Genomic DNA, 27,444 nt, shown 5'->3' with positions numbered 1-27,444 from the left:
AATCATGAAGCAACCCAACTCGCCTCAACCTTCCTATAGTCTAAACTATGATAGAGCATGACATTATAATTCAGTGATTGAGAGTCCACATATGAAGGTCAGACAGTCTCCTAAAATGAAGCCGCTGTCCATCTACAACTGTAGAAGCAAATCAGATACAGGCCATCAAAATTCTCCTTGAAACTCATGCTATGGGGTGTGATGAATAGGTCCCTATCACACTTGTTTTTCAACATCTAAGTCTGTCTAATGACAATTGTCAAGCTTCATTTGCAGATGTACTGCTTTACAGAGAACAGCAAGAGCCAACTCTCCAAACAAGATTGCCATGTCTAAATACCAACGAACCTGAACCATATCTATTATTGGGTGAAAGAAAGCGTTCCCCATATTAATGTATATAGGTTTGTTCATAATGAGTTTCCCAATTGAGCCAGTGGTTGTCGGCCTGGGCTTCAGTGGAAATACCTGTTTATCACCTTCTTTCATTCATATAAATTAAAATGTTTACTTAAATTTTAAGTACGACAGTTATTCTTGACATTGTTCTATGAAAAAATGTATTCACCACTTAAGGTTATAAAAGGGAGTACACATAACCTTATTATCCCCGTTCGTCAGTTATCATATATGTAAAACTTGGAAGTGCAGATCAATTGGCAGCGCGGATCGTTGTATCTTGATAAACTGATGTGGTTGGTCTTATGTGTTGATGGTCCCAAAATGGATGTTACATGTGTGAAGGAATCATGAAGTAAGACGCAGACAATAGCCTTCAAATTTAAACAAAAGATATTTATTAACTTAAATGTCAGCATGGTTGAAGACGTACCCTGCCCTATGCTAAGGTGTGATTCCCCTACGTGAATGAAACTAAGGAATGTCCCCCATGTTGATTCGGGGACCTATGCGTTGGGTTGAAGAGTGCTAGCCCGGACTTATGAACATTTGTCCGGGGGTGATGTTGCACATCTCTGCCCCTTTAAGGTAGGGATGTAATTCTGGTGGGAGGAGGTTTGATGGCGTGGGATGAAGGGAGGAGTGTGAACAGAACAGTTTCAGTTCCGAGCTGACGTTTAAATAAAGTAAATGTGTTCCCAGCTCGGGTGTCACGTCCTTCTTTGCAGAGCCCATTCCGGCCAACAGATATAGTCCAAAACCTCTCTATTCTGTGAGCAACTGCCCATGCTTGTTCTGGTCAGAAAAGCTACCGGCTTTCTTATTCATATGTATGCAGAAACTGTTTTAGCAGTAGGGAGAGTCCCAGGGCTGCTCCTGGGAGGGTTCGATTAGATTGGGTACCATTCCTTGGTCTCTGCTGTGTGTTCCATGTCCTTGAATACCCCTCATGTATACCTTCTGGTCATTACTCCTAGTAACAAAAAACTCTGACCGACTCACATCTGTTCTTAGTGCTAAGGGAGGTCACACATTTCTTTTTGAGGCCCATGGACTTTTGGTCAATACTCCACTTGTTCTTTTGACAATGTTTCATGGATCATCGCAGTCAAAAGTGATTTGTTTGGGTCCTGCAGTGCACCTGCCAGGCCCTGGGTCTTGTAGTACCATTCTGCCCAGACCTGGATCTGTCTTTACTCTGAAACCTCCACAGCCACTAGAGTTCATTCTTTGAGAACATTTTTGACAGAAACACTGGCTAGTTCCCAGCCAGTTCCCATCCCACTTTTTCCAGGAATAGGTTTATGATTTGGCTTCTTCAATTCTTGTGGCAAAGCAGGCAGAGTGTAACTTTCAGGGTTGACAGTAACAGGAAAAGCTCCTTCCAAGTCAGTCTGGCCTCCCATCAGGGGTACCAGATCCAGTCATAGACTTTATTCCCATCCAGAATCCAGGAATGTTACAGATGAGTTCCCTAAAAGCAGTGGTTTCTATGCCTCCATATAAAGTTCATAAGGCTAGCGACCGTGACCATTGCTTGCAACCCCAAACTAACATCAGCGCACATTTTACTACACTGCGATCTTACTTGCTTTGCTTGGAGATCACAGTTTTGTTCTACATCTAAACTAAAATGATGGGGAACTTCAGACAGTTTAGAAGGCTCTCCCACTTAAAATCTCCACATAGCAAATATGTGGCAAATATGTGCATGAGATGGTGCCATCTACTGTGTGATGCCATCCAGTCTAGCTTGCCCTCCCAGTGGACAAATGCCTCGCCAGCCTCTACAGTGTAGGTGTGAGTGGGCCATAATGCACCTGATAGGACCATTTCCTGGCGACAGAATTGCCTGGTAAGTCACATCAATGGTGCTAAACGGCTGCAGGCTCAGTGTCCCAGAACGACTAACCTCATTTTAAACAATACTTGCTGGATTTAGATAACCGTTTTAAACCTTATTAAAGTATGTTTTACCATTTGATTATAATTAATTTGTCTCCAGATTCAGTTCTTTCAACCCAAATTCTGTAAACATTCTGAAAAAGAAATAGGTAACTCGCCGCCACCAGATGTATTAATTTCATGATTTAAATCTAATGTTCAAAGTTTGGCCTATGGCCCAGTAGAAACACAGAGATATTTAGGGGGTAATTCAGAGAATCCAGCGCAGAAGTAGCGCATGCGGCTCGGGCAGAGAGGGAGCATGCACCAGCGTGCGCCAGCCGCGTGTGCTAAATCCCATTTCCATGCACCGTGTATTCATGGATTTCCCCATCCATAGCCAGCCGTGGCGCAGTGTGGCGCAGCAACCATCCAGCAGCGCCAGTTACGCCCCTAACACCGCCCCTTGCATCAAAAGCAGTCGCACAAAACCACAATATGGCGCAGGGGCCAGTGGACCAGCATACAGCCCCCCCATCAACGAAATTGCGCCAAAAATGATCACGTACCCCGCTCGCGCCAGCCAAATCGCGTGTGAAAGTCCTTGCGTACTCTTCGGAATACTGGTACGCGTATTCCGAGGGGTACGCGAGGAGTTTTACACAAGATTTGGCTGGCGTGAGCGAGGTACACGTATTCTGGGGGTGCGCGAGGAATGCGTACCCCGCTCGCGCCATCCCAATCGTGTGTAAAACTACATGCGCACCCCCGGAACACGCGTACCCCGCTCGCGCCAGCCACATCGCGTGAAAAAGGGTGCGCATGCTCGGATCACCTGCAAACGCATCTCGCAAGCAGCCCACGTCACAACGGACCCGCCCAACACCCGTGCACATGCCAGCAGGCAGCCCACGCCAAAGCCGACCCCCCCATCTCCCATGCACATGCCAGCATGCATCCCACACCACAATGTACACCCCATCACCCGTACACATGCCAGCAGGCAGCCTACACCACACCAGACCCCCCATCACCCGTGCACATGCCAGCAGGCAGCCCACACCACAACATACCCCCCATTACCCGTGCACATGCCAGCAAGCTGGACCACGCCACAGCTGACCCCCCCATCACCCATGCACATGCCAGCAGGCAGCCCACGCCACAGCCGCGTCCCCCATCACCCGTTTACATGCCAGCAGGCAGCCCACACCACAACGGACACCCCACTATCCCCCCATCACCTGCGTACATGCCAGCAGGCAGCCCACGCTACAGCTGACCCCCCATCACCCATGCACATGCCATCAGGCAGCCCACACCACAACAGAGCCCCCCAATGACAGCAACCTGCCAGCAGGCCCTGGCTGGCGTGAGCGAGGTACGCGTATTCTGGGGGTGCGCAAGGAATGAGTACCCTGCTCGCGCCATCCCGATCGCGTGTAAAACCCCACGCGCACCCCCGGAATACGGGTACCTCGCTCGCGCCAGCCCAATCGCATGTAAAACTCCATGGGACCCCACGGAATACATGTACCCGTATTCCGAGGAGTGCGCAACCAACCAACCCCCCATCACCTGTGCACATGCCAGTAAGCAGCCCACGCCACAGCTGACACCCCATCACCCGTTCACCTGCCAGCAGGCAGCCCACACCACAACGTACCCCCCATCACCCGTGCACATGCCAGCAAGCTGGACCACGCCACAGCTGACCCCCCCATCACCCGTGCACTTGCCAGCAGGCAGCCCATGCCACAGCTGAACCACCATCACCCGTTCACATGCCAGCAGGCAGCCCACACCACAATGGACCCCCCCAACACCTGCGCACATGCCAGCAGGCAGCCCATGCCACAGCCGAACCCCACCCATCACCCGTGCACATGCCAGCAGGCAGCCCACGCCAAAGCCAACACCCCATCACCTGTGCGCATGCCAGCAAGCTGGACCACGCCACAGCTGACCCCCCATCACCCATGCACATGCCAGCATGCATCCCACACCACAATGTACACCCCATCACCAAGGCACATGCCAGCATGCAGCCCACACCACAACGTACTCCCCATCACCCGTACACATGCCAGCAGGCAGCCCACACCACAACGGACCCCCTGTCACCCGTGCACATGCCAGTAGGCAGCCTACACCACACCAGACCCCCCATCACCCGTGCACATGCCAGCAGGCAGCCCACACCACAACATACCCCCATCACCCGTGCACATGCCAGCAAGCTAGACCACGCCACAGCTGACCCCCCCCCATCACCCGTGCACATGCCAGCAGGCAGCCCACGATACAGCTGACCCCCATCACCCATGCGCATGCCATCAGGCAGCCCACACCACAATGGAGCCCCCCAATGACAGCAACTGCCAGCAGGCCCTGACTCATGTCCCCCCACCCCCCACCAGTGATGGCAACCTGCCAGCAGGACCCAACGCATGTCCGCCCACCCCCACTAGTGACGTCAACCTGCCAGCAGACCGCGACTCATGTCCCCCCACCCCCACCCCCACCAGTGATCGCAACCTGCCAGCAGGCCCTGACTCATGTGTCCCCACCCCCACCAGTGACGGCAACCTGCCAGCAGGCCCCGACTCATGTCCACCCACCCCCACCTGTGACGGCAACCTGCCAGCAGGCCCTGATTCATGTCCCCCCACCCCGTTGATGGCAACACAGACCCCAGAATCGTATGCACACCCAAATGTAACCCCATAGCAAACCCACACAATGCAAATCCACGACCAACCATTGTTGCATGCCCCATCCCACGTCAATCACAGAATTACACGTGCATGCACCCCTAGACATGTGCAACATATGCACACAGCAGTGACACATGACTGAGCCAATGACAACTAACACATGAATCAAGCAAATAGCAGACCACACCAACACTGGACATGAATGAAATGTATTAACCCCTTTAGTGCCAAGAACGAGATATCTCGTCCTTGGAAGTGCATGTGCAGTGCCAAGGACGAGATAGCTCGTCCTTTTTGGCACCTTGTTTTGAGCGATCCCTGCAAAGCAGGGATCGCTCAGCTGTAATCCAACCCCCGGGCTATGTGAGGGGGAAGTCCCCCCTCACTGCCAGGGGGCTGGATTACCTTCAGTTTCACGTCGGCGTGCGTAAAGCATGTCGGTGTGAAACTGAAAGTAAAATCACTGCAGCAGCCATTTTAGGCTGCTGCAGTGAGCAAAGAAGGTGAGTGCCCTTCTTTGTCAACCTTGATCTCCGGCTGTATTTCAAGCCGGAGATCGAGGCGGGTATCGTTGGAAATGGGAGATTCTCCCCTTTCCAACGATACCCATTGTGTGGCATTGCTGCTCACGGATCAGGCACGGGGCGCCTGATCCGTGAGCAGCAATGTCACAGGATCAATAGAGATCTGTTTGTGACGCAGGGGGTGGGGGGGCTGCTTACTAGGTAAGCAGCCCCCTTACCCCCGTGGCCCCAAAGCATGGGGTCACAGCGCTGGCAGGTGATCACTGCCCCCAGGGGTGAAAAAAATAAATAAAAATAAAAATAAAAAAGGCGGTGGGAGGAGGTTTGGGGCCCTGGGGCCCACTAGGCCACCAGGGATATAGCAAAAAGTGGTGTTCTTGGAAAGGGGAGGTTCTCCCCTTTCCAAGGACACCACGTATATGATGCATTGCTGGTAACGGATCAGCGCAGAGCGCTCGATACGTGACCAGCAACCCACTGGACCACCATGGAAACATTTGTGATGTGGGGGGAGAGGGGGGCTGCTTCAAGTAAGCAGCCCTCTCCCCCCCTGGTCCCCAAAGCATGGGGGCACATATGTACACAACCCTGGGGGCAGATGGCTGATCATCTGTCCCCAGGGATGGGGCTCAAAAAGAAAATAAATAAATAAATAAATAGGATGGGGGTGGGGGGCCTGGGATTTTTTTGCCCCCACAAAATAGTGGTAGCCCTCCCCCTCCCACACTGAGCGGAAAGGGGGGCCACCCGTTGTAGCCTTCCCTGGGGGCAGATTTATGGCCCCATGCAGGAGTACATGAGCTGGCCCCCCATCCAATTGGGGCGTGGGGGAGGGCTACCAGGAATTAGTGTGCAGGCCCCCAAAGGATGGGGCCTGCAGGTTAGGCCCCACTGGGGGCAGATGGCTGATCATCTGCCCCCAGGGAAGGGGGCAAAACAAAAAAAATAAAACAAAAAATGAAAATAAGAAAAAGGGAATTTTGGGTGGGATGGGGGGGCACTAGCCACCAGGGATATATTTTACAGAAATGGGGGGGCCCTCTCCCCCTCACCCCAAGGGGAAAATGGGGCACCTCTTGTAGCCCTCCCTGGGGGCAGATATCTGCTCCTAGTAAGAGGCATCTGACTCCAGGGAGGGCTGCATGAGATGTCCCCCTCTCATTTGCCCCCAGGGATGGCTGAATGAGATGCCCCCTGCATTTGGTGTGGGGGGGGTAGAGGGTCACCCCCCAGTACATTAGAAAATTACCTGGCGATTTAGGGTGCCCCTCAGCCCGCCCTAAAGTGTAGTGTACCTTTTCCATTTTTTTTTTTGGTTTACGAAACTTGCCTTGGCGCAGAGGGGCACATTGGTGTGCCAATATGGCGCCAGGGTGCCCAAACCTTACTGCCCCACCCACTGGAGGGCCTGTCCCGCCATTTTTTGGGGATCTCCCCCCACCCCAAATGGAGGGGGGGTGTACCTCACACAGCCGTTTGTAGGACGCCCAGGGAGGCCTGCATGAGGTCCTCCACCACCCATTTGGGGTGAGGGGAGAGAGGGCCCCCGCAAATGGCGGGACAGGTTGCCCAGTAGGTGGGGCAGTAAGGTTTGGGCACATCGGGCCGGATTGGCACATCAATGTTACCAAAGGAAAAAAAGAGAACATGGTGGAACGCTTTTTAGGGGGGGCTGCGGGGCACCCCAAAGGGTTGGGGAATTTTCTAATGGGATGGGGCGTTGACCCCCCTCCCCCCACCTGCAATGGAGTGGGTGCCATGTCATGCAGCCCTCCCTGGGACCAGATATCTGCTCCTAGGAAGGGACGCCTGAGCCCAGGGAGGAGTGCAGGACAGGCCCCCCCTTATCTGCCCCTGGAGAGGGCTACCTGAGATGGGCCGCCCCTCCAATTGGGGTGGAGGTGGAGAGGTGCACCCCCCTTCACAATAGAAAATTACCTGGTGGTGAATGGGGCCCCTCTGCCCTCGCTAAAGGGCAGCCTGCCATTTTGAATTATTTTCTTTGTTTACTAAACTTGCCTTGGCGCAGAGGGGCACATTGGTGTGCCAATCTGGCCCCGAGGTGCCCAAACCTTACTGCTCCACCCACTGGGGGGCCTTTCCCACAATTTTTGGGGGCCCTCTCCCCTCCCACCACAAATGGAGGGGGGGTGTACCTCACGCAGCCGTTTGTAGGAGGCCCAGGGAGGCATGCATGAGGTGCCCCTGCCACCCATTTGGGGTTAAGGGGGAGAGGGCCCCCAAAAATTGTGGGACAGGCCCCCCAGTGGGTGGGGCAGTAAGGTTTTTGCACCCCGCGGCCAGATTGGCACACCAATGTGCCCCTCTGCGCCAAGGCAAGTTTCGTAAACAAAGAAAAAAATGGAAAATGGTGGAACACATTTTAGGGGGGACTGTGGAGCACCCCAAAGGGAAGGGGAATTTTCTAATGGGATGGGGTAGTGACCCCGTCTTCCCCACCCGCAATGGAGTGGGTGCCATGTCATGCAGCCCTCCCTGGGACCAGATATCTGCTCCTAGGAAGGGACGCCTGAGCCCAGGGAGGAGTGCAGGACAGCCCCCCAACTTATCTGCCCCTGGGGAGGGCTACATTAGATGCGCCACCCCTCCAATTGGGGTGGGGGTGGAGAGGTGCACCCCCCTTCACATTAGAAAATTCTACAGCGCTGTAGGGGCGCCCCTCAGCCCCCGCTAAAGGACAGCCTGCCATTTTGAATTATTTTCTTTTACTATACCTGCCTTGGCGCAGAGGGGCACATTGGTGTGCCAATCTGGTGCTGGGGTGCCCAAACCTTACTGTCCCACCCACTGGGGGGCCTGTCCCACCATTTTTGGCGGCCCTCTTCCCCCCACCCTAAATGGAGGAGGGGTGTAGCTCACGCAGCTGTTTGTAGGAGGCCCAGGGAGGCCTGCATGAGATGCCCCTGCCACTCATTTGGGGTGAGGGGGGAGAGGGCCCCCAGAAATGGTGGGACAGGCCCCCAGTGGGTGGGGCTGTAAGGTTTGGGCACCCTGGGGCCAGATTGGCACATCAATGTGCCTCTCTGCACCAAAGGGAGTTGGGTTACCAAAGGAAAAAAGTGAAAATGGTGGAACGCTTTTTAGGTGGGGCTGTGGGGCACCCCAAAGGGTCTGGGAATTTTCTAATGAGATGGCGCGTTGAACACCCCCGGCCGCAATGGAGCGGGTGCCATGTCATGCAGCCCTCCCTGGGACCAGGTATCTGCTCCTAGGAACGGACAGCTAAACCCAGGGAGGAGTGCAGGACAGCCCCCCCCCTTATCTGCCCCTGGGGAGGGCTACATGAGATGGGCCGCCCCTCCAATTTGGCCATGTGTGGATTCCCACGGGTGTCCTTTTTTGGGAAATGCATGGGGTTCCCTGTTTTCCTTGCTGGCTTCGACACCCTAGGCACAAATCTGTAGGTTGCCCACATGAACAAAATGGGCAGTGGTGAAAGGCTTGGGGTTACCAGTGGGATACCCTTTTCCTTTTGGCGCCACCGGTAGGTGCACCCACACATGTGAGGTACCGTTTTCACGCGGGAAGGTAGGCCATGTGTTGTTGGCGGTGTGTTTCGGTGGGTGGCCAGAGCGAAATGTCTGAGAATTGTCTTCATTTCCAGCCAATTTCAGAGACATTTCCCTGTATCCACCCACCGAAACACGTTGCCAACAACAGATGTCATACCTTCTCGCATTCCCACAGGTGTCCCGAAGAAAAAGGTACCTCACATGTGTGGGTGCACCTACCGGGGGTGCAAAAGGAAAAGGGTAACCCGCTGGTAACCCCAAGCCTTTCGCCACAGCACAATTTGTTCATGTGGGCAACCTACAGATTTGGGCCTAGCGTGTCGAATCCAGCAAGGAAAACAGGGAACCCCATGCATTTCCCAAAAGAGGACACCCGTGGGAATCCACAGAGGTCTGCCTTGCGCAAATCGGCCCAGAATCTACTACCCAGAAACACAGACAAAGTGAACATTGTGTTTTTTCCCCACCAAATATCACATTTTGTCGGGGATTGTGACTAATAAAAACTGGGGCAATTTGCGCAAGGCAGTCCTCTGTGCATTCCCAAGGGTGTCCTCTTTTGGGAAATGCATGGGGGTTCCCTGTTTTCCTTGCTGGCTTCGACACCCTAGGCCCAAATCTGTAGGTTGCCCACATGAACAAAATGGGCAGTGGCGAAAGGCTTAGGGCTACCAGTGGGTTACCCGATTCCTTTTGCGCCCCCGGTAGGTGCACTCACACATGTGAGGTACCGTTTTCATCGGGACACGTGTGGGGACGCGGGAAGGTAGGCCATGTGTTGTTGGCTGTGTGTTTCGGTGGGTTGCCAGAGCGAAATGTCTGAGAATTGTCTTCATTTCCAGCCAATTTCAGAGACATTTCCCTGTGTCCACTCACCGAAACACGTCGCCAACAACAGATGTCATACCTTCTCACGTTCCTACAGGTGTCCCGACGTAAAAGGTGCCTCACATGTGTGGGTGCACCTACCAGGGCGCAAAAGGAAAAGGGTAACCCGCTGGTAACCCCAAGCCTTTCGCCACAGCACAATTTGTTCATGTGGGCAACCTACAGATTTGGGCCTAGGGTATCGAAGCCAGCAAGGAAAACGGGGAACCTCATGCATTTCCCAAAAGAGGACACCTGTGGGAATCCACAGAGGTCTGCCTTGCGCAAATCGGCCCAGAATCTACTGCCCAGAACCTCTGGCAAATTCCAAATTTGGGGGTAAAAAACACAATTTCCAGACCTTTCAATCTGCTCCCCCACCGAAACACGCCGCCAACAACAGATGTCATACCTTCCCGCGTTCCCACAGGTGTCCCAACGAAAACGGTACCTCACATGTGTGGGTTCACCAATCTAGCCGCAAAGGGAAACGGCTAAACCACTTGTAAGCACAAAAGGGTTTGGGGAGATAACCTACAGATTTGGGCATAGGGTGTCCAAGCCACCAAGGAAAGCTGGGAACCCCATGCATTTCTGAAAAGAGGGCACCAGTAGGAATCCACAGAGGTCCAACTTGCGCAAAGCGGACCAGAATGTTTTACCCAGAACCCCTGACAAAGTGAAAAATGTGTTTTTTTTTGGCACATTTCAGACTTTGCCGGGGCTTCTGGGTAATAAATTCTGGGCCGATTTGCGCAAATCATACCTCTGCGGATTCCCACGGGTGTCCTCTTTTCGGAAATGCATGGGGTTCCCTGTTTTCCTTGGTGGCATGGACACCCGAGGCCCATATCTGTATGTTGTGCTTGTCTGGAGAAAGTGTCAAATTCAGGTGTCGAAACAGACTTGGGGTTACCTATGTTTTAGGCTTTCCCCTTGGCGCCCAGGTAGGTGCACCCACACATGTGAGATACCACTTTCATCGGGACACCTGAGGGAACGCGGGACGGTAGGCCATGAGTTGTTGGCGGCGTGTTTCGATGGGTGCGCCAAGTGAAATGTGCGGAAAATGCGTTTTTTATTTCCCCACATTTCGGACTTTGCGGGGGTGTCTGGGTAATACATTCTGGGCCGATTTACGCAAATCATACCTATGCGGATTCCCACGGGTGTCCACTTTTTGGTAATGCATGGGGTTCTCTGTTTTCCTTGGTGGCTTGGACACCCGAGGCCCATATCTGTATGTTGTGCTTGTCTGGAGAAAGTGTCAAATTCAGGTGTCGAAACAGACTTGGTGTTACCTTTGTTTTAGGCTTTCCCCTTGGCGCCCCGGTAGGTGCACCCACACATGTGAGGTACTGTTTTCACCGGGGCACCTGTGGGAACACGGGACGGTATGCCATGTGTTGTTGGCGGCGTGTTTTGATGGGAGCGCCGAGTGAAATGTGCTGAAAATGCGTTTAGTTTCCGCACATTTCAGACTTTGCGGGGGTGTCTGGGTAGTACATTCTGGGCCGATTTGTGCAAATCATACCTCTGCGGATTCCCAAGGGTGTCCACTTTTCAGTAATGCATGGGGTTCCCTGTTTTCCTTGGTGGCTTGGACACCCGAGGCCCATATCTGTATGTTGGGCTTGTCTGGAGGAAGTGTCAAATTCAGGTGTCGAAACAGACTTGGGGTTACCTGTGTTTTAGGCTTTCCCCTTGGCGCCCCGGTAGGTGCACCCACACATGTGGGGTACTGTTTTCATCGGGACACTTGTGGGAACACGGGACGTAGGCCATGTGTTGTTGGCGGCGTGTTTCGATGGATGCGCCGAGTGAAATGTGCTGAAAATGCGTTTTATTTCCCCACATTTCGGACTTTGCAGGGGTGTCTGGGTAATACATTCTCGGCCGATTTGCCCAAATCATACCTCTGCGGATTCCCAGGGGTGTCCTCTTTTCGGAAATGCATGGGGCCCCCTGTTTTCCTCGCTGGCTTCGACACCCTAGGCCCAAATCTGTAGGTTGCCCACATGAACAAAATGGGCAGTGGCGAAAGTCTTAGGGTTACCAGTGGGTTACCCGATTCCTTTTGCGCCCCCGGTAGGTGCACTGTTAAGACGGATTTCTGAACTCTGTCCTGGAGGGGCAGAGGTTCAGATGGCCAGCCTAGTTTCTTGGAACAGGGTAACCTCTGGACAAGCCAGACCAATCAGGGTAGCGATGGCGGCAGTCAAGGCTAGGTCTCAAGAGGGGTGAGTGTGACTGAAAGCCCGCAATGAGCACACAAAACAAGGACACTTACAAATTACTCCAAGCAGGTGTTATATTAAAAATATAGACACATTTATTACAAGGCCTCTGTAACATTGACCATAGTAAAAAATCATGGTAAAACTCAAGTAAACAACACATCACAATCAGATACAATATATATACAATTACCGAAGGGTATAAAGAGTTAGAAGCACGAAATATGCAGACCACCTAGATGGGGAGGAAAACAGGCAGTGCAAGTAATCTTTAGACCCAGTTCGCCTTCAGAGGCCACCTAACTAGAAGGAAGTTCGAGCCCTACGGAGAGTGGAGCCTTGTGCTCAAAAGTACCTGCACATGCTGGTGCCAATGGGCCAAGGGGAGTCTCTTCAAGGAAATCAGGCATTTCAGAGCGGTGAACAAAGGAGGACGAACAGATCTCCGCTACTCAAGCGTGGCCTCCACTAACGGGCAGAAGCAGAGCGCGAGTACGAAAAAGGCGTGCTGTTTAACACAGCGAGGAAAAGCTACAGGCTACTGCAGGAGGGCTACCGGTTCCTAGCTTTGCTACTCACCGATCCCCGATGCAGGCAGACCCAGGCTTCTCCGCATCAGTTTCAGTGCTGGCAGGTTCAGATACAAGCAGGGGACCAATCGGCGTCGTGTAGATTCCACGGCAGCAGAAGTTAGAGTTGAGGATGTCCCAAACGGAGTGAACCCACACAGATTGTTACCACAGCAGGGCAACGAAGCGGCTGTGTGTATTTCAGCCCAATGTACACTTCTCACTTCAGACCTGGGAATGCCAAGTGTATGAATCGTGTGAAAGTGTCAAGGACTCAGAATACATCGGCAACCTGACGGCAGTGACAGAGCAAGGCTCCTGGGTAGGCTGGCAGTCCACTGGATGGCCCAGAGACGCTTCCAAGGGCTTACGTGCAGGAGATGATGAAGATGCCGAGAATAGTTGTTCCCACTATTCCAAAGGGTCGAAGTACCAGTACAGGCCTTCTCGTTTGATCAGAGGCAGAATGGTCTCACAGGGCGACAGCAGTGCAGAGGAGCAGTCCTTGCAGGTCACCAGCGATTCCTCGGTTCAGCCTCTTAGTTGCAGGATACTTGGCTCCTGTATCCGTCGTTCGTGAGAACTCAGGAGATCGACATGGTAGTGGTGTTTCCAGCCTCCTCTTCTCCAGAGTTCCCTTCCCGCCAAAACGGAGAGGACCCAATGGGAGATCTGCTCACAAAACACTCACACCATACGTGGACCTATCACAGACCACGGTGGTCCCAGGCATTCAAGACACATTAGACTCTCTGGCACCCAGGATGTGTATTGGGACCAGACATCCCAGCCCACATCCTGGAGGCACACACAAGGCATGCAGAAGCCCGCGAAAGCATCTGTGTTTCGCGGGAAAGAACATGCCCAAATAGGGAAGGCCCCGGGTCCGCTCGACCTGGGGAAGGTAAAGGGGCAAGACGGTCAGCGGACAGGACAAAGAACTTCATGGTCTTGCCATTTTGGAAGCCAGGTCACCCATTTTGGCCAAACACGTGAAGCGCGGTTAACAGGGCAAAAGGGAGTTCAAAACACAAAGAAACGATCGCTGCCACCAGTCCCGTCCGTGACATACTTGCACAGTTCGTTATAAATCCATCGAGAGTTACTAGGGCCTGTAGAATGACTAGAGACCCAAGAGCGCGGTAATGTAAGTTACGGTGCACTCTTGTGCCATGTTGCGCGAAAGCTGCAACATGAGAAAAGAACTACGGAAAACGTTTCCCGGTACTGACTGTTTTAAGGGCATGTCAGTTTCCCCTTAGGAATGGAGCGAAAGCCCAGAGGAGTGCGGCGGAAGGCTGCGCTTCTCTGGCAAAGTCTAGATCAGGGTGTAAAACAGCAAAAAGTTTGAAGGTTGCCACATGGAAGGAAAATTATGTACAATATGAAATCTTTCCTAACATGCACCCACACATGTGAGGTACCGTTTTCATCGGGACACGTGTGGTGACGCGGGAAGGTAGGCCATGTGTTGTTGGCGGTGTGTTACGGTGGGTTGCCAGAGCGAAATGTCTGAGAATTGTCTTCATTTCCAGCCAATTTCAGAGACATTTCCCTGTGTCCACTCACCGAAACACGTCACCAACAACAGATCTCATACCTTCTCGCATTCCTACAGGTGTCCTGACGTAAAAGGTGCCTCACATGTGTGGGTGCACCTCCCGGGGGCGCAAAAGGAAAAGGGTAACCCGCTGGTAACCCCAAGCCTTTCGCCACAGCACAATTTGTTCATGTGGGCAACCTACAGATTTGGGTCTAGGGTGTCAAAGTCAGCAAGGAAAACGGGGAAGCGCAAATCGGCCCAGAATCTACTACCCAGAACCTCTGGCAAATTCCAGATTTGGGGGTAAAAACCACAATTTCCAGACATTTCACTCTGCTCCCTCACTGAAACACACTGCGAACAACAGATGTCATACCTTCCCACGTTCCCGCAGGTGCCCCAACGAAAACGGTACCTCACATGTGTGGGTTCAACAATCTAGCAGCAAAGGGAAATGGCTAAACCACTTGTAACCACAAAAGGGTTTGGGGAGATAACCTACAGATTTGGGCATAGGGTGTCCAAGCCACCAAGGAAAGCTGGGAACCCCATGCATTTCTGAAAAGAGGCACCAGTAGGAATCCACAGAGGTCCAACTTGCGCGAAGCGGACAAGAATGTTTTAACCAGAACCCCCGACAAAGTGAAAAATGTGGGTTTTTTCGGCACATTTCAGACTTTGCAGGGGGTTCTGGGTAATAAATTCTGGGCCGATTTGCGCAAATCAAACTTCTGCAGATTCACACGGGTGTCCTCTTCTCGGAAATGCATGGGGTTCCCTGTTTTCCTTGGTGCCTTGGACACCCGAGGCCCATATCTGTATGTTGTGCTTGTCTGGAGAAAGTGTCAAATTCAGGTGTCGAAACCGACTTGGGGTTACCTGTGTTTTAGGCTTTCCCCTTGCACCCACACATGTGAGGTACCGTTTTGATCGGGACACCTGTGGGAACGTGGGACTATAGGCAATGTTTTTGTTGGCTGCGTGTTTTGATGGGTGCGCCGAGTGAAATGTGCGGAAAATGCATTTTTTTCCCCACATTTCGGACTTTCCGGGGGTGTCTGGGTAATAAATTCTGGGCCGATTTGCGCAAATCATACCTCTGCGGATTCCCACGGGTGGTCTCATTTCGGAAATGCATGGGGTTCCCTGTTTTCCTTGGTGGCCTCGACACCCGAGGCCCATATTATGTTGTGCTTGTCTGGAGAAAGTGTCAAATTCAGGTGTCGAAACAGACTCGGGGTTACCTGTGTTTTAGGCTTTCCCCTTGGCGCCCAGGTAGGTGCACCCACACATGTAAGGTACCGTTTTGATCGGGACACCTGTGGGAACGCGGGACTATAGGCAATGTTTTTGTTGGCTGCGTGTTTCGATGTGTGCGCCGAGTGAAATGTGCGGAAAATGCATTTTTTTCCCCACATTTCAGACTTTCCTGGGGTGTCTGGGTAATAAATTCTGGGTCGATTTGCGCAAATCATACCTCTGCGGATTCCCACAGGTGTTCTCTTTTCGGAAATGCATGAGGTTCCCTGTTTTCCTTGGTGGCCTGGACACCCGAGGCCCATATTATGTTGTGCTTGTCTGGAGAAAGTGTCAAATTCAGGTGTCGAAACAGACTCAGGGTTACCTTTGTTTTAGACTTTCCCCTTGGCGCCCAGATCGGTGCACCCACACATGTGAGGTACCGTTTTCATCGGGACACCTGTGGGAACGCGGGACGGTAGGTCAGGTGTTTTTGACGGCGTGTTTCGATGGGGGCGCCGAGAGTAATGTGCAGAAAATGTGTTCCCCCCCACACATTTCGGACTTCGCGGGGGTGTCTCCCATTATGGAGACCCAGAACCAAACCAAATTGGCTAGAGAGGCCACCTTAAGGAGCCACTCTAAGCCTGTGGGAACCTCTACTGAGAACCCCACTACAAGCCCTGGTGTTGGTAAGTTGACCTCTGACCCAGGCAAATTTCAGGCTAAAATGTTAGGGAAATGGAAGCCCCAACCAAGCTCTCTCATTGTTCCCCCAGTTATGCTTCTGAGGAAGAGGTGGATAGACCTACTGGAACCCTAACTAGGCCTAAGAGAACTGGTAATTCTCAGTGCTGGTGGAAAACCAGAAAAGAAAAGTCTAAGGCCAAAAACCTTCAGACAGTTGGACCTTCCACAGAAGACTCCAACCCAATTCCTAGTCTTAAGCGGAAAACTCCTAAAGTAGTTAAAGGTAGATCTAAGAGGAAGGAGAAGCATGTGCCTTGCATATCTCCATCCCCTCCAACCAAGAGGCCTAAAATCCAACCTTCTCCCAACAGAGAGGTGGTGAGGACCTCTGGAAGCCCCTCTAGATCTAAGGGAATACTTTATAAGGACCACTTGAAAAAGCTTAACACAGGTTCAGAAGTTGTAACAACTTCTGAGGGACTGGTCAACCAGATCCGTTATAACTTTAAAAAGACTGATGTTCCTCAAAGGGTTTGTAGGTCATTTAGCTTACAAAGGAAAACCTTTGATTTGACCATAAAACATAGGTCAGGATGTCACCACCAAAATGCTGATGGTCTCTCTAGGATGTATGTCATCGACTAGAGGTATGAGATTCATCCAGGAGTGGATTAAATCCTCCTGTCCCTTAGTCTGGGGGGGGGGGCGAGTGTTAGGGAGAATTCTCTCTTTAGGCTGAATTTCCTAACCTAGTGAGTCCCCCAGCAGCTTTGCTGGATTTCTGGAGTTTGTTTTTTTCTCCTGCCAAGAGTGAGACTCTTTTTCTCCCACTCTTGGACATGATTTATGGTGTTCCTTTGACTGTTTGTGTTTTATGGGCTATGGGGTCCTTTACTCCATAGGGTCTCATGTGTTTTTACTATGTGTGTTACAGAGCACCCTCCATGCAGTGACACAGGGGTGTCATAGTGACACCCCACCATACACTTCATACCCTGGGACTGACTACTGTCTCCCAGGGCATGTAAAGTCACCATTGGCTTTACTAGTCCCAAATTATTAACAGAAACCGGTACAAAGCATCATATTGTGGACATACTGGTCGGGGCAATTCGATTAGTCGATTAGTCGAGGGGGCACGTCTCCGTCCCCCCTGATCGAGTTTTGGCTGGTGGCAGTGGATACCACTTTTTATATTCGACCGCGAATAGATCCCTATGGGATTTTCCCATTGTTCGAGTTTATCAACTTTAATTATTTAATTCCCATAGCCTCGAACATACCGCCGGGTTATTTAATTAATATTAATTCGCCGGTTGGTATTTTTTGCCAGGACTCGATTCTAAAATGGCGTTTGTGTTCTCTTCTGTGACTCCAACCCAAGTCGAGCCCTTTGTTCCACTTTTTGGCGGGCTTCTCCACAGAAGCCTCCAAAAGTGGTGCCACTCTGTCTGGGTACCACAGGGGGTGTGGGAGGGGGTTTAGGCACCCTGGACTGAGTTACCTTGGTAACTCAAGTCGCACTCTTGTGTGAATGGCCCAAGTGGTGAGCCAGCCGGCTCACCACTTAGCATGTTTGATTGACAGCTAGGCTGAGTGAATGGGGGTGTGCTGCATAAAAGCAGGGCTTTGGGGACTGGAACTTCAGAAGTCGCCACAGGACCTGAGAATCCGACGAGGGAGAAGCTGAGCCGACCTACCACCATGACACCACCGGTGGAGCCCTGCGGAACCGACTCACCACTTCCCGACGACAGAGAAGATCTCCCGGCTGGAGAGGCATCTTCCCCTGACTGGTGGGCACAACCAGTTTACCTTCTTCTCTTCACACCCCAGCCCGGCTTGAGGTCGAATTGCCCGTGCCAAGCACCCCGGCAACCGATAGCCACTTACCACTGGACCGCGAATAAAAGGACCGCTCTTTTTACCTGAGAACTCCGCGGCTGGTTTCTTCCCTGGCAGTGCAACGGACTCCTGTCTTCCTCCCCGACGAGATCCTCTCTTCCCCCGGACGAAGCACCAACTTGCCTCCTCTGCTCCGCTGGAGTATTCTGACCACTTTAAGGTACCATGTCCTCCAGGCCTCCCTTTCCAAAGATTGCTACAAGGTAATAATAACCCCTTAACCTTCTGGACTGGGCTGGCCGCCTTGACCCTCTAACTGGTCCCTTTCTTTGGTCCAACTCTTTTTGAACCTTTACAAGACTCTTGTGCACTGCAACCGTGTGACCTTGGACACATTTAATTTTGATCCCCTTAAAGTGGATCCGGCCTACTGACTCTAAACTCACGGTGTTACTTTGCCTTCCTCTCTTGTTGTGTTCATGAAAAAGTGTTGGGATCTGTTTCAATTTATTCTCTGCTTTTCTCTCCCTTTTAAAACAAATTATTAGAGTGCCATCTACGCTAAGCGATCACCGCTGTCTGAAAATAAGTGGGGCTTTACTTAAGACTTGGCTAATATTCTTCTAAGGGAGTGTATATCTTTTAGTGACCGTGTTTTTGAATTGCTTACTATTAGTGCCTGTGTATTTTTTTAGATGTGGTTTTAAATAAATAATTATATCTCTTTTACACCAAGCCCTGGTCAGTGTTTACTTGTTCTATTGTGTTCTTTTGACCTATTGTGAATACTCTGTATACTGCCTTCTTGAGGGAAGTCTGACTGCTCAGCCACAGCTACCAAGTGAATCTGTGTGGTACAGACTGCTACCAAGTGGGTTTACTGCCAAACACCTGTAGTCTTAAATCTTTTGCAGTGGTCCGAGAGGGAACTGCACAGGTTTCTGCCTAACACCCGGGGCTTCCTGGGCATTTTCACCCGTGTTGGATTCCCCAAGGAGGTTGTCTCTGACCGAGGATCCAACTTCATGTCTAGGTACATGAAAACCATGTGGAAAGAGTGCGGGGTAACCTACAAGTTCTCCACTTCTTACCACCCCAGACCAACGGTCTGGTTGTCCGGTTTAATAAAACTCTCAAGGGCATGCTAGGTGCTTTAGAAGAGCCCCTAAGGAGGAAATGGGATCTGTTAGGGAGAATTCTCTGTTTAGGCTGAATTTCCTAACCTAGTGAGTCCCCCAGCAGCTTTGCTGGATTTCTGGAGTTTGTTTTTTTCCATCCTGCCAAGAGTGAGACTCTTTTCCTCCCACTCTTGGACATGAATGTGTGTAATTCCTTTGAATGTCAATGTGTTCTATAATAATAATAATAATAATTTAGCATTTATATAGCGCTACGAACCCTCAGGTATCTGAGCGCTGCTTATTATTACCCACGGTGTGTGGTGCTCATTTATCGACCTCGGAAGGATGAAAGGCTGAGTTTGGCCCCGCCGGGATTCGAACCTGCGTCAGCAGGCTCTGCACAGATGTCAAAGCGAGCGCTCTACTCGCTGTGCCACTTGACCGGCTTGGGCTATGGGGTCTTTTACTCCATAAGGTCTCATATGTTTTTCTATGTGTGTTACACCGCACCCTACGTGCCGTAACACTGGGGCGTCCTAGCGGACCTCCACCATAGACTCCATACCCGGGGACTGACTACTGTCTCCCCGGGCATGTAAAGTCACCATTGGCTTTACTAGACCTAAATTGACTAACAGAACTAGTACAAACCATCTCATTGTGGACGTACTAGTAGGGGTAATTCGATTACTCCTAGGTCTTTTACTCGAGGGGGCACTGTCCCGTCCCCCCTCGTCGAGTTTTGGCTGGTGGCAGTGGAAACTACTTGTTATGTTCGACCCCAGCTAGGCTGAATGAATGGGGGTTTTCTGCATAAAAGCAGGGCTTTTGGGACTGGATCTTCAGAAGTCGCCACAGGACCTAAGAATCCGACGGGATTCGTCCCATTGTTGGAGATTGACACTTTTCCTCGTAAATCTCTAACGTACCACCGGTCTACCTATCTTAAATAAGTTTATCGGATGGTATTTTCTGCCAGAACTCGGTTTTTAAAAATGGCGTCTGTGTTCGTCTCTGTGACTCCTAAACCAAAGGTTGAGCCCTTTGTTCCACTTTTGGCGGGCCTCTGTCCAGAGACCCTCCAAAGTGGTGCCATTCTGTCTGGGTTACCACAGGGGTGTGGGAGGGGGTTTAGGCACCCTGGACCGAGTTGCCTTGCCAACTCCGGTCGCACTCTAGTGTGATTGGCCCAAGTGGTGAGCCTCCCCGCTCCACTTAGCGTGTGTTGATTGACAGCTAGGCTGAATGAATGGGGGTTTTCTGCATAAAAGCAGGGCTTTTGGGACTGGATCTTCAGAAGTCGCCACAGGACCTAAGAATCCGACGAGGGTAACGCTGAGCCGACCTGCACGACGACACCTCCGGTGGAGCCCTGCGGAACGGACTCACCACTTCCCGACGACAGAGGAGATCTCCCTGCCGGAGAGTCTCTTCCCCTGACTGGTGGGAACAACCAGTCCCCTTTGCTTTTTCTTCGCCTCAGGACGCAGTGGTCGAATTGCCCGTGCAGAGCACCTCGACAACCGGATAGCCACTACCCCTGTACCGCGACCAAAAGGTGGTGCCTTGTGACGGAGCACTCCGTGGCTGGTCTCTTCCCTGGTGGTGCACCGGACTTCACTTTTCTTCGACGACGAGATCATCTCTACTCTTGGCAAAGACCCGACGTGCATCCACCACCAGGAACATCTGCCCCTGCCGGAGCTGCCCTCCACAAACAAGGTACCGTGTCCGCCTGGTTTCCCTTTCGATCGGATCGAGTGAGGTGTCTTAATCCTCTCCTTTCCGTTGGGTCGCCTCCAAGCTTTTTCTCACGTATAGTTCTGAACTGGTTCAATCTGGGAAAGCAACCTATCCACCAGTTCCAATAATATGCTCAAGTTACTTATTGAACATGCTAAAAGAGAACATGCCAGAATTGTCGTCCAAATCGATAGTTTGAAAGAAGAAATTGCTCTCTATGATGCACCCAGCACTACGATCGACAAGAACTATAAAACTTTATATACTCGTTTACGCAAACATCAGGATGAAGTCAAACTACGCAAATCACGGAAATTCTCACGAGATGATAGAGATTACCGTGATAACAGGGTATATACTTATCAACCTAAATATGATCAAGTATCTCGCTCCCGTACGAGTAGTCTGGCTTCATCCCTTGCTAGCTCTGAAGTCGATAGCGACAGTGACAAACCATCTTCTGAGACTAATTTGGAAACAGGTATTGCTACTTCTGAGCCTAATCTCTCTGATGCTACCGAGTCCAGAGAAGGGGAACAAATACCCATTATTCTGCCCACGCCTTTTTTAGAACAAATACGCAGGTACAAAAAAGGCAACCGCCAAGCCGCATTAGCTGCGGCCAAACAGGTTCGATTTCAATTACCTCCACCCGTCAATATTTCAACCCCAGACCCAAGCCCAGGGGCACAAGGGGCGGCCAACCAACCAGGCGCAAACGCCCCGATCGCCCAACGCAGAGTCACCCGGGCATCATACCAACAGACTCTCAGGAATCAAATCAGATAGATTTAATTCATAACTTGAGTAGTTATTCGCTCTCCTCTGACGAACGTTCAGTCCTTAACCGAGGGCTCTCTTTTGCGCCTACTGGTCTCAATGAATATGTTCAAATTCAGATTGATTTATTCAAATTTGTTCGTAAATTAAAACTAAAGAAATTTTTCGCTACACAAGTTAAGCTTTATACAAGTAAGCCCCAAGAACCACAACCATCTGACATCACATTACAAACCATGTTGAGCACTCATGTACTCATGTCTATTGATGAATATGGATCAGACCCGAACATGAATATAATGAACTTGATGCATGACCTCAATATTGAACAACAAACTTTGAAAATAAAAGAATTATCAAACAAATCGAAGTTCACTCCTGTATTTCCTAAAGATAACTTGATTGATACTTTCCACCAAGTCGTAACCAATGACATCCACAAATTACAAGACTCTGTCAAACAAAAGAACACGAGATTTAACCTCTCTATCAAAGAACAACAAGCTCTGCACACTCTGGCTTCAATTGATACGATTATCATAAAGGAGGCAGATAAGGGAGGCAATGTTGTGATTCTGGACAAAGTAGACTACATCACAATGGGCCTCGCCCACCTTGATTCTCCTGGATGTTACGAAATTTTACCTGGTAACCCTACGACCTCCCTCCGTGCAACAATCAAATTAGTGGTGGACAAATGGCTTACAGCAGGCCTGTTAACCGATGTGGAAAGACAATTCTTAATTGTTGATGGGCCAACAATGCCAACTGCTTATTTCCTGCCAAAAATTCACAAACCGTTTGTTAAAATACCAGAAGGGAGACCTATACTGAGTGGAGGTGGTGGTATCCTGGAGCCCACTTCCCTGTACATCAATGAATGCATTTCACCATTAGTCAACAACATACCTACTTTCATTCGTGACACAATGCACATTCTCCAGATGCTTAACCAACTGCCTATGTTACCTAATCTTGTCCTGGTTACACTTGATGTAAAAGCGCTTTACACATCCATTAATCATCGGCAAGCAATCAGCAGTATAGACTTTATCTTTCGTGCTCATTCAGCCTCGTTTTTCGAACATATCGAAATGATCAAAGATTTACTATCTGTTGCCCTTACCAACAATGTATTTCTTTTCAATAACACTTACTACAGACAGTTGATCGGAGTTGCAATGGGGGCAAGTTATGCCCCAGCGTTAGCTAACATTTTCATGCATAATTATGAACAACAACTCGTTTTCTCTAACCAGCTTTTCACGCCACATATTCACATGTGGAAACGTTATATCGATGATGTGCTTTTGGTTTGGAATGGTTCTATTGAGCTTTTAAATGAATTTGTTGCTTATCTCAATTCCAACAATTGGGGCATTCAATTTACACACACGTATAGCCCCATATGTGTTAATTTCTTAGACCTTACTATCAGTATCTCAGATAATCAGTTTGTAACTAAAACTTTTAGAAAATCTACATCCGTGAATGCAGTTCTGCATGCTACTAGCTGTCATAGGAAAACTGTAGTTTCCAATATACCCAAAGGCGAATTCATTCGGGCAAGACGGAATTGTCTGCTTACGAAAGACTTCGACCAGGAATGTTCATTGATACGCCAAAGGTTTATAGCTAGAGGCTATGACGTACGCTCAGTAGTAAAAGCAGAACATGATGTACGGACCATGAAGAGATGCGATCTACTCACTCCGAAAATAAGGAACGAGACTGTTCATTCTCAGAAACTCAAATTTATTACTAGATTTAATTCGGATAGTTCGCTGCTTTACAATATAATCAAACGGCATTGGCACATCCTACAACTTGATCGTGATATTACTCCTTGGGTGGACAACTCACCAAGTTTTATCTATACTAAGGCAAACAACCTCAAGAACATACTTTCTCCTTCATTCATGTCAATCCCACCCAAGCAACATACTTGGTTACACCAGCCCCCACGCCCTGGTTTTTACAAGTGTGGGGGCTGCTCCACGTGTTCACATGCACTGGAGACTACCTCCATCGACTTCGGACACTTAGGTACACATAAGATTTTGTCTTTTATTAATTGTAATTCGAAATTCTGCATTTACTGTATTAAATGTGTCTGCGGCCTATTCTATATTGGCAGTACAATACGCCCGCTGAAAATTCGTATCAGGGAACATCTGTACTCAATTACTCAATCTGACTCCAAATATCCCCTAGCTTTGCATTGGCAAAGATCCCATCAAATGGATAACAAGACAATGATCAAATTTGCTGGGATGATGAAGGTGTCACTTCCACAACGTGGAGGCAACCAGATACTCAAACTTAGACAATTGGAAGCCCGATTGATTTGTCAATACCGTACTGTAGAGTTTGGCCTGAACACAGACCATGAACTATCTGTCTTTTTGTGATTACATGTTGTTTAAAAGTTATGGTACACGTGTGTTTTTTAAGGTCTTCGCACATGTCATGCCAATAGGTACCGATTATTTGTATGGAAGTCAATGGTAATCAGCCGCTATCTACATGTCATTACTCAACTATCATGCTATCTACCCGGGTGCAGCGCCCCCCCCCTTTTTTTTTTTTTTAATGAATACACTTGCTAGCATGGGCGCAACCGTTTTAACACAATCCTTGCATATCCAGTCAGGTCGAGGCGCACTTCCTTTATTTAGCATCTTTTTCAGCACATGCAACACTCTTTATTATAGATGCAGGCACAGGTGTTTTAAAATACACTACTGCCATCCGTGGACAGCTCAAGTGACTTCATACTCCAATTAATTAACTAATGTCTTCCGGATCTATGTCCTTCTGTCTCGCAATTTTTTTTTTTTTTTAAATTTTTTTATTTATTTATTTATTTATTTATTTTTTATTTATTTTTTTGTAATTCCAATTCTACTTGTGCATTTACCATGCGCAATTTATTTCCGGCATACGCACACCTCAAACATATCCTTGTCTATATGGAGTAGCCTTAATGATTTCCTTTACATGATATCTACACTAGTCCATCATGGCGCTCTTGTTTTCCCATTAACTCTGTGGTGACTCGCCTGTGCACGGGCGTTTTCACTGTTGCTTCCCTCACATCTCCGAGTTATACTCGGCACACAGAGGGTTCCCGTTTGGCTCCAGTTCCCCACATAGCAGTGAAAGTACTGGTGAGTCAACGTTGACAATTTGTACACGGACCCTTCCAGCAAGAATTCTTGCTGCTTCAGATGTCCACAGAGATAAACCACTCAATTAGCTAATTGACCTCTTGTTGCTTTGTTTTCTTTGGCTCTTGCCGCACCTGCATTCTTCGTTTCCTGCCCGTGCTGCAGCAAGATAATAATTTACTGAAAATTCATTCGTGCAACTGCAAAATAATGGTATGTCATTTCTTTATTTTCAAATGACTGCTAGGTGGAAATCTAGTCAGTCAGATTCCTACATAAATAGCCATCCCGTCTTTTGCTTTATAGGGAGCCCACGCCTAACTTTGTCAGATTACTCAACTTCTACCTTTGGTAAGTGGGATAAAACTATATATATAATATTAGAACAATTTTCTATGACGCAACATATTTGCAACCCCTCTTTTTATCGTATTCGATTCATTAAGTTGCCACTTGATAAAACAATTTTTAATTTTGCATTTTTCTCTAGTATTCAAAATACACACTAGCCAAGATTAAGGTACAATTTTAACAGTCAGTGGCCTTATACATGTATTTCTGGCTGATTACCATGAGCATCTTCTCTCACTGAATAATTTTGTTGTTCTTTTGTCTTTTTTCTCTCTCCTCCCTCTTTTCATTGTTTTATAATGTGTTATGTTTTTTCCACCGAATTACGCACTTTTTGTGTTTTCATTTTCTTTCTTTGAATTGGGTTGATTTGATATGTGCATTCGTTGCAACTGTCTGTTACTTTAAACCATATACTCAATGTGTTGGTTTGGCAAACCCTAACTGCCTCCTTGCCCTGGGTCTGGGGACTGGTTTGTTTTGCTATTGAATCATGCTTAACAAATGTTGTCGTTGTACATCAATGTTTTATAATTTTGCACAAGCAGCCTCAGTAGAAGAGCGGGAAGCTCGAAACACGTGTCAGGCTGCACCAATTCTGATTAAAACCACTCATTTAATTTGCAATTGCTTATTATTCTATGTGTGTGCGCAGTTTGGGAGCAAACCCTTTCTTTCTCTAATTCCAATCTGCCGATAACAATTTGCTACAAAGGCTCGACCTATCGCCTTGCCTCTCTCCGAGTGGGCCTGGCCTCTGAACCTAATGATCTATTGTGGCTTTTGCCTTCTTGCCTTGCATTTTTCCCGTGAAGTATTGAACTGTGTTGATTTCGTAACCTGCTTATTTTTCTCTCCCGTCCTAACTGATATTAGAGTGCCATCTAGGTTGAGGCATACACCTCTGTCTGCAAATAAGTGATGCTGGTAGAACCTAGACTTGTCGAAATATTGTTAGTGGTATTGATTGTTTCTTCTTCATAGAGTAATTGTGATTGAAGTGTTTGCCGTGATAGTGCCATAGTGTTTTCCATAGATGTTCCGTTATAAATAAATACCTTAATATCTTTACACTGAGCCTCGTTGCGTGTTTGCTTGTCTCACTGTGAAGAATTGCCCTATATTGTATACTCCACATACTGCTTTCTTGAGGGAAGTCTGACTGCTCAGCCACAGCTGCCAAGTGAATCTGTGTTGTACAGACTGCTACCAAGTGGGTTTACTGCCAAACACCTGTAGTCCTAAATCTTTTGCAGTGGTCCCAGAGGGAACTGCACAGGTTTCCGCCTAACAGGCTCTCCTCCTGCCGTGCCTGCTGTTTGCTTACAGAGAGGTACCTCAAGAAGGCGTTGGTTTCAGCCCCTTTGAGTGGCTCTTTGGACATCCCGTGAGGGGGCCCCTCGCCTTGATCAGAGAAGGTTTGGAAGCCACCCCTCCCGGTCCCGCCAAGCAAGCGGGGGACTATGTGTTAGGCCTCAGACGGAGGATGACACAGATGATGGGTCGAGCAACGGCGAATCTCAAGGCCAGCCAGGAATTGAACAAATACTGGCATGACCTTAAAGCATCGCAAGTGGATTGGACTCCGGGACAGGGGGTCCTCGTGATGGAGCCTACCAAGCCTCGAGCATTGGCAGATAAATGGACTGGACCCTTCAGGATAATCTCCAAGATGGGCGAGGTCAATTATCTGGTTGACATGGGAATCCGAGGGGTGGCCCCTCAGGTATTCCATGTTAATAGGCTCAAGCCTTTCCACAGGCGAGCAGAAGTCTCATGTCTCTTGTTAGCTTCAGAGCAAGAAGAGGATGAGAGTGAGCCCCTTCCTGATTTGCTGCATAGCAACCCTCAGGATGGCTCAGTGGAGGGAGTGCAGCTCTCTACAGATTTGACAACCGAGCAGCAGAGGGCCTGCCGGACTTTGCTCCAGCAGTATGCCTCTCTGTTTTCGTTGACGCCAGGCCTTACACCGTGGTGTAAGCACGAGATTGACACTGGTGACAGCGTGCCTGTCAAGAGCAGGAGCTACCGAATGTCAGATACGGTTAAGAACCACATCCAGGCTGAGGTCACCAAGATGTTGGATCTGGGTGTTATTGAACCCTCAACCAGTCCCTGGTCCAGTCCAGTGGTCCTTGTCCCCAAAACAAGTTCCCAGGCCGGTACCAAGGATTGGAGGTTCTGTGTGGACTACCGAGGAGTCAATGCCGTCACCAAAACTGACGCGCATCC

The 27,444-nt window shown here is 49.6% G+C and overlaps 1 protein-coding gene across 1 annotated transcript in view; it reads left to right on the top strand.

The window, feature by feature from the left end:
- Nucleotides 1-27,444, top strand: part of LOC138560969 (pancreatic alpha-amylase-like) — a 200,509-nt gene that overhangs the window by 109,362 nt on the left and 63,703 nt on the right. Inside the window, exons 3-4 of the mRNA XM_069642753.1 lie at nucleotides 12,960-13,052; nucleotides 21,811-22,732. Coding sequence (XP_069498854.1) covers nucleotides 12,960-13,052; nucleotides 21,811-22,732 — 1,015 coding nt within the window. The remainder of the gene's footprint in view (nucleotides 1-12,959; nucleotides 13,053-21,810; nucleotides 22,733-27,444) is intronic.

This window comes from Ambystoma mexicanum, chromosome 1q (genome assembly GCF_040938575.1).
Source record: "Ambystoma mexicanum isolate Mex_15411 chromosome 1q, UKY_AmexF1_1, whole genome shotgun sequence".
NCBI lineage: Eukaryota > Metazoa > Chordata > Amphibia > Caudata > Ambystomatidae > Ambystoma > Ambystoma mexicanum.
The sequence above is the reverse complement of the archived record's forward strand: the minus strand, read 5'-3'. Positions and strand labels throughout refer to the sequence as shown.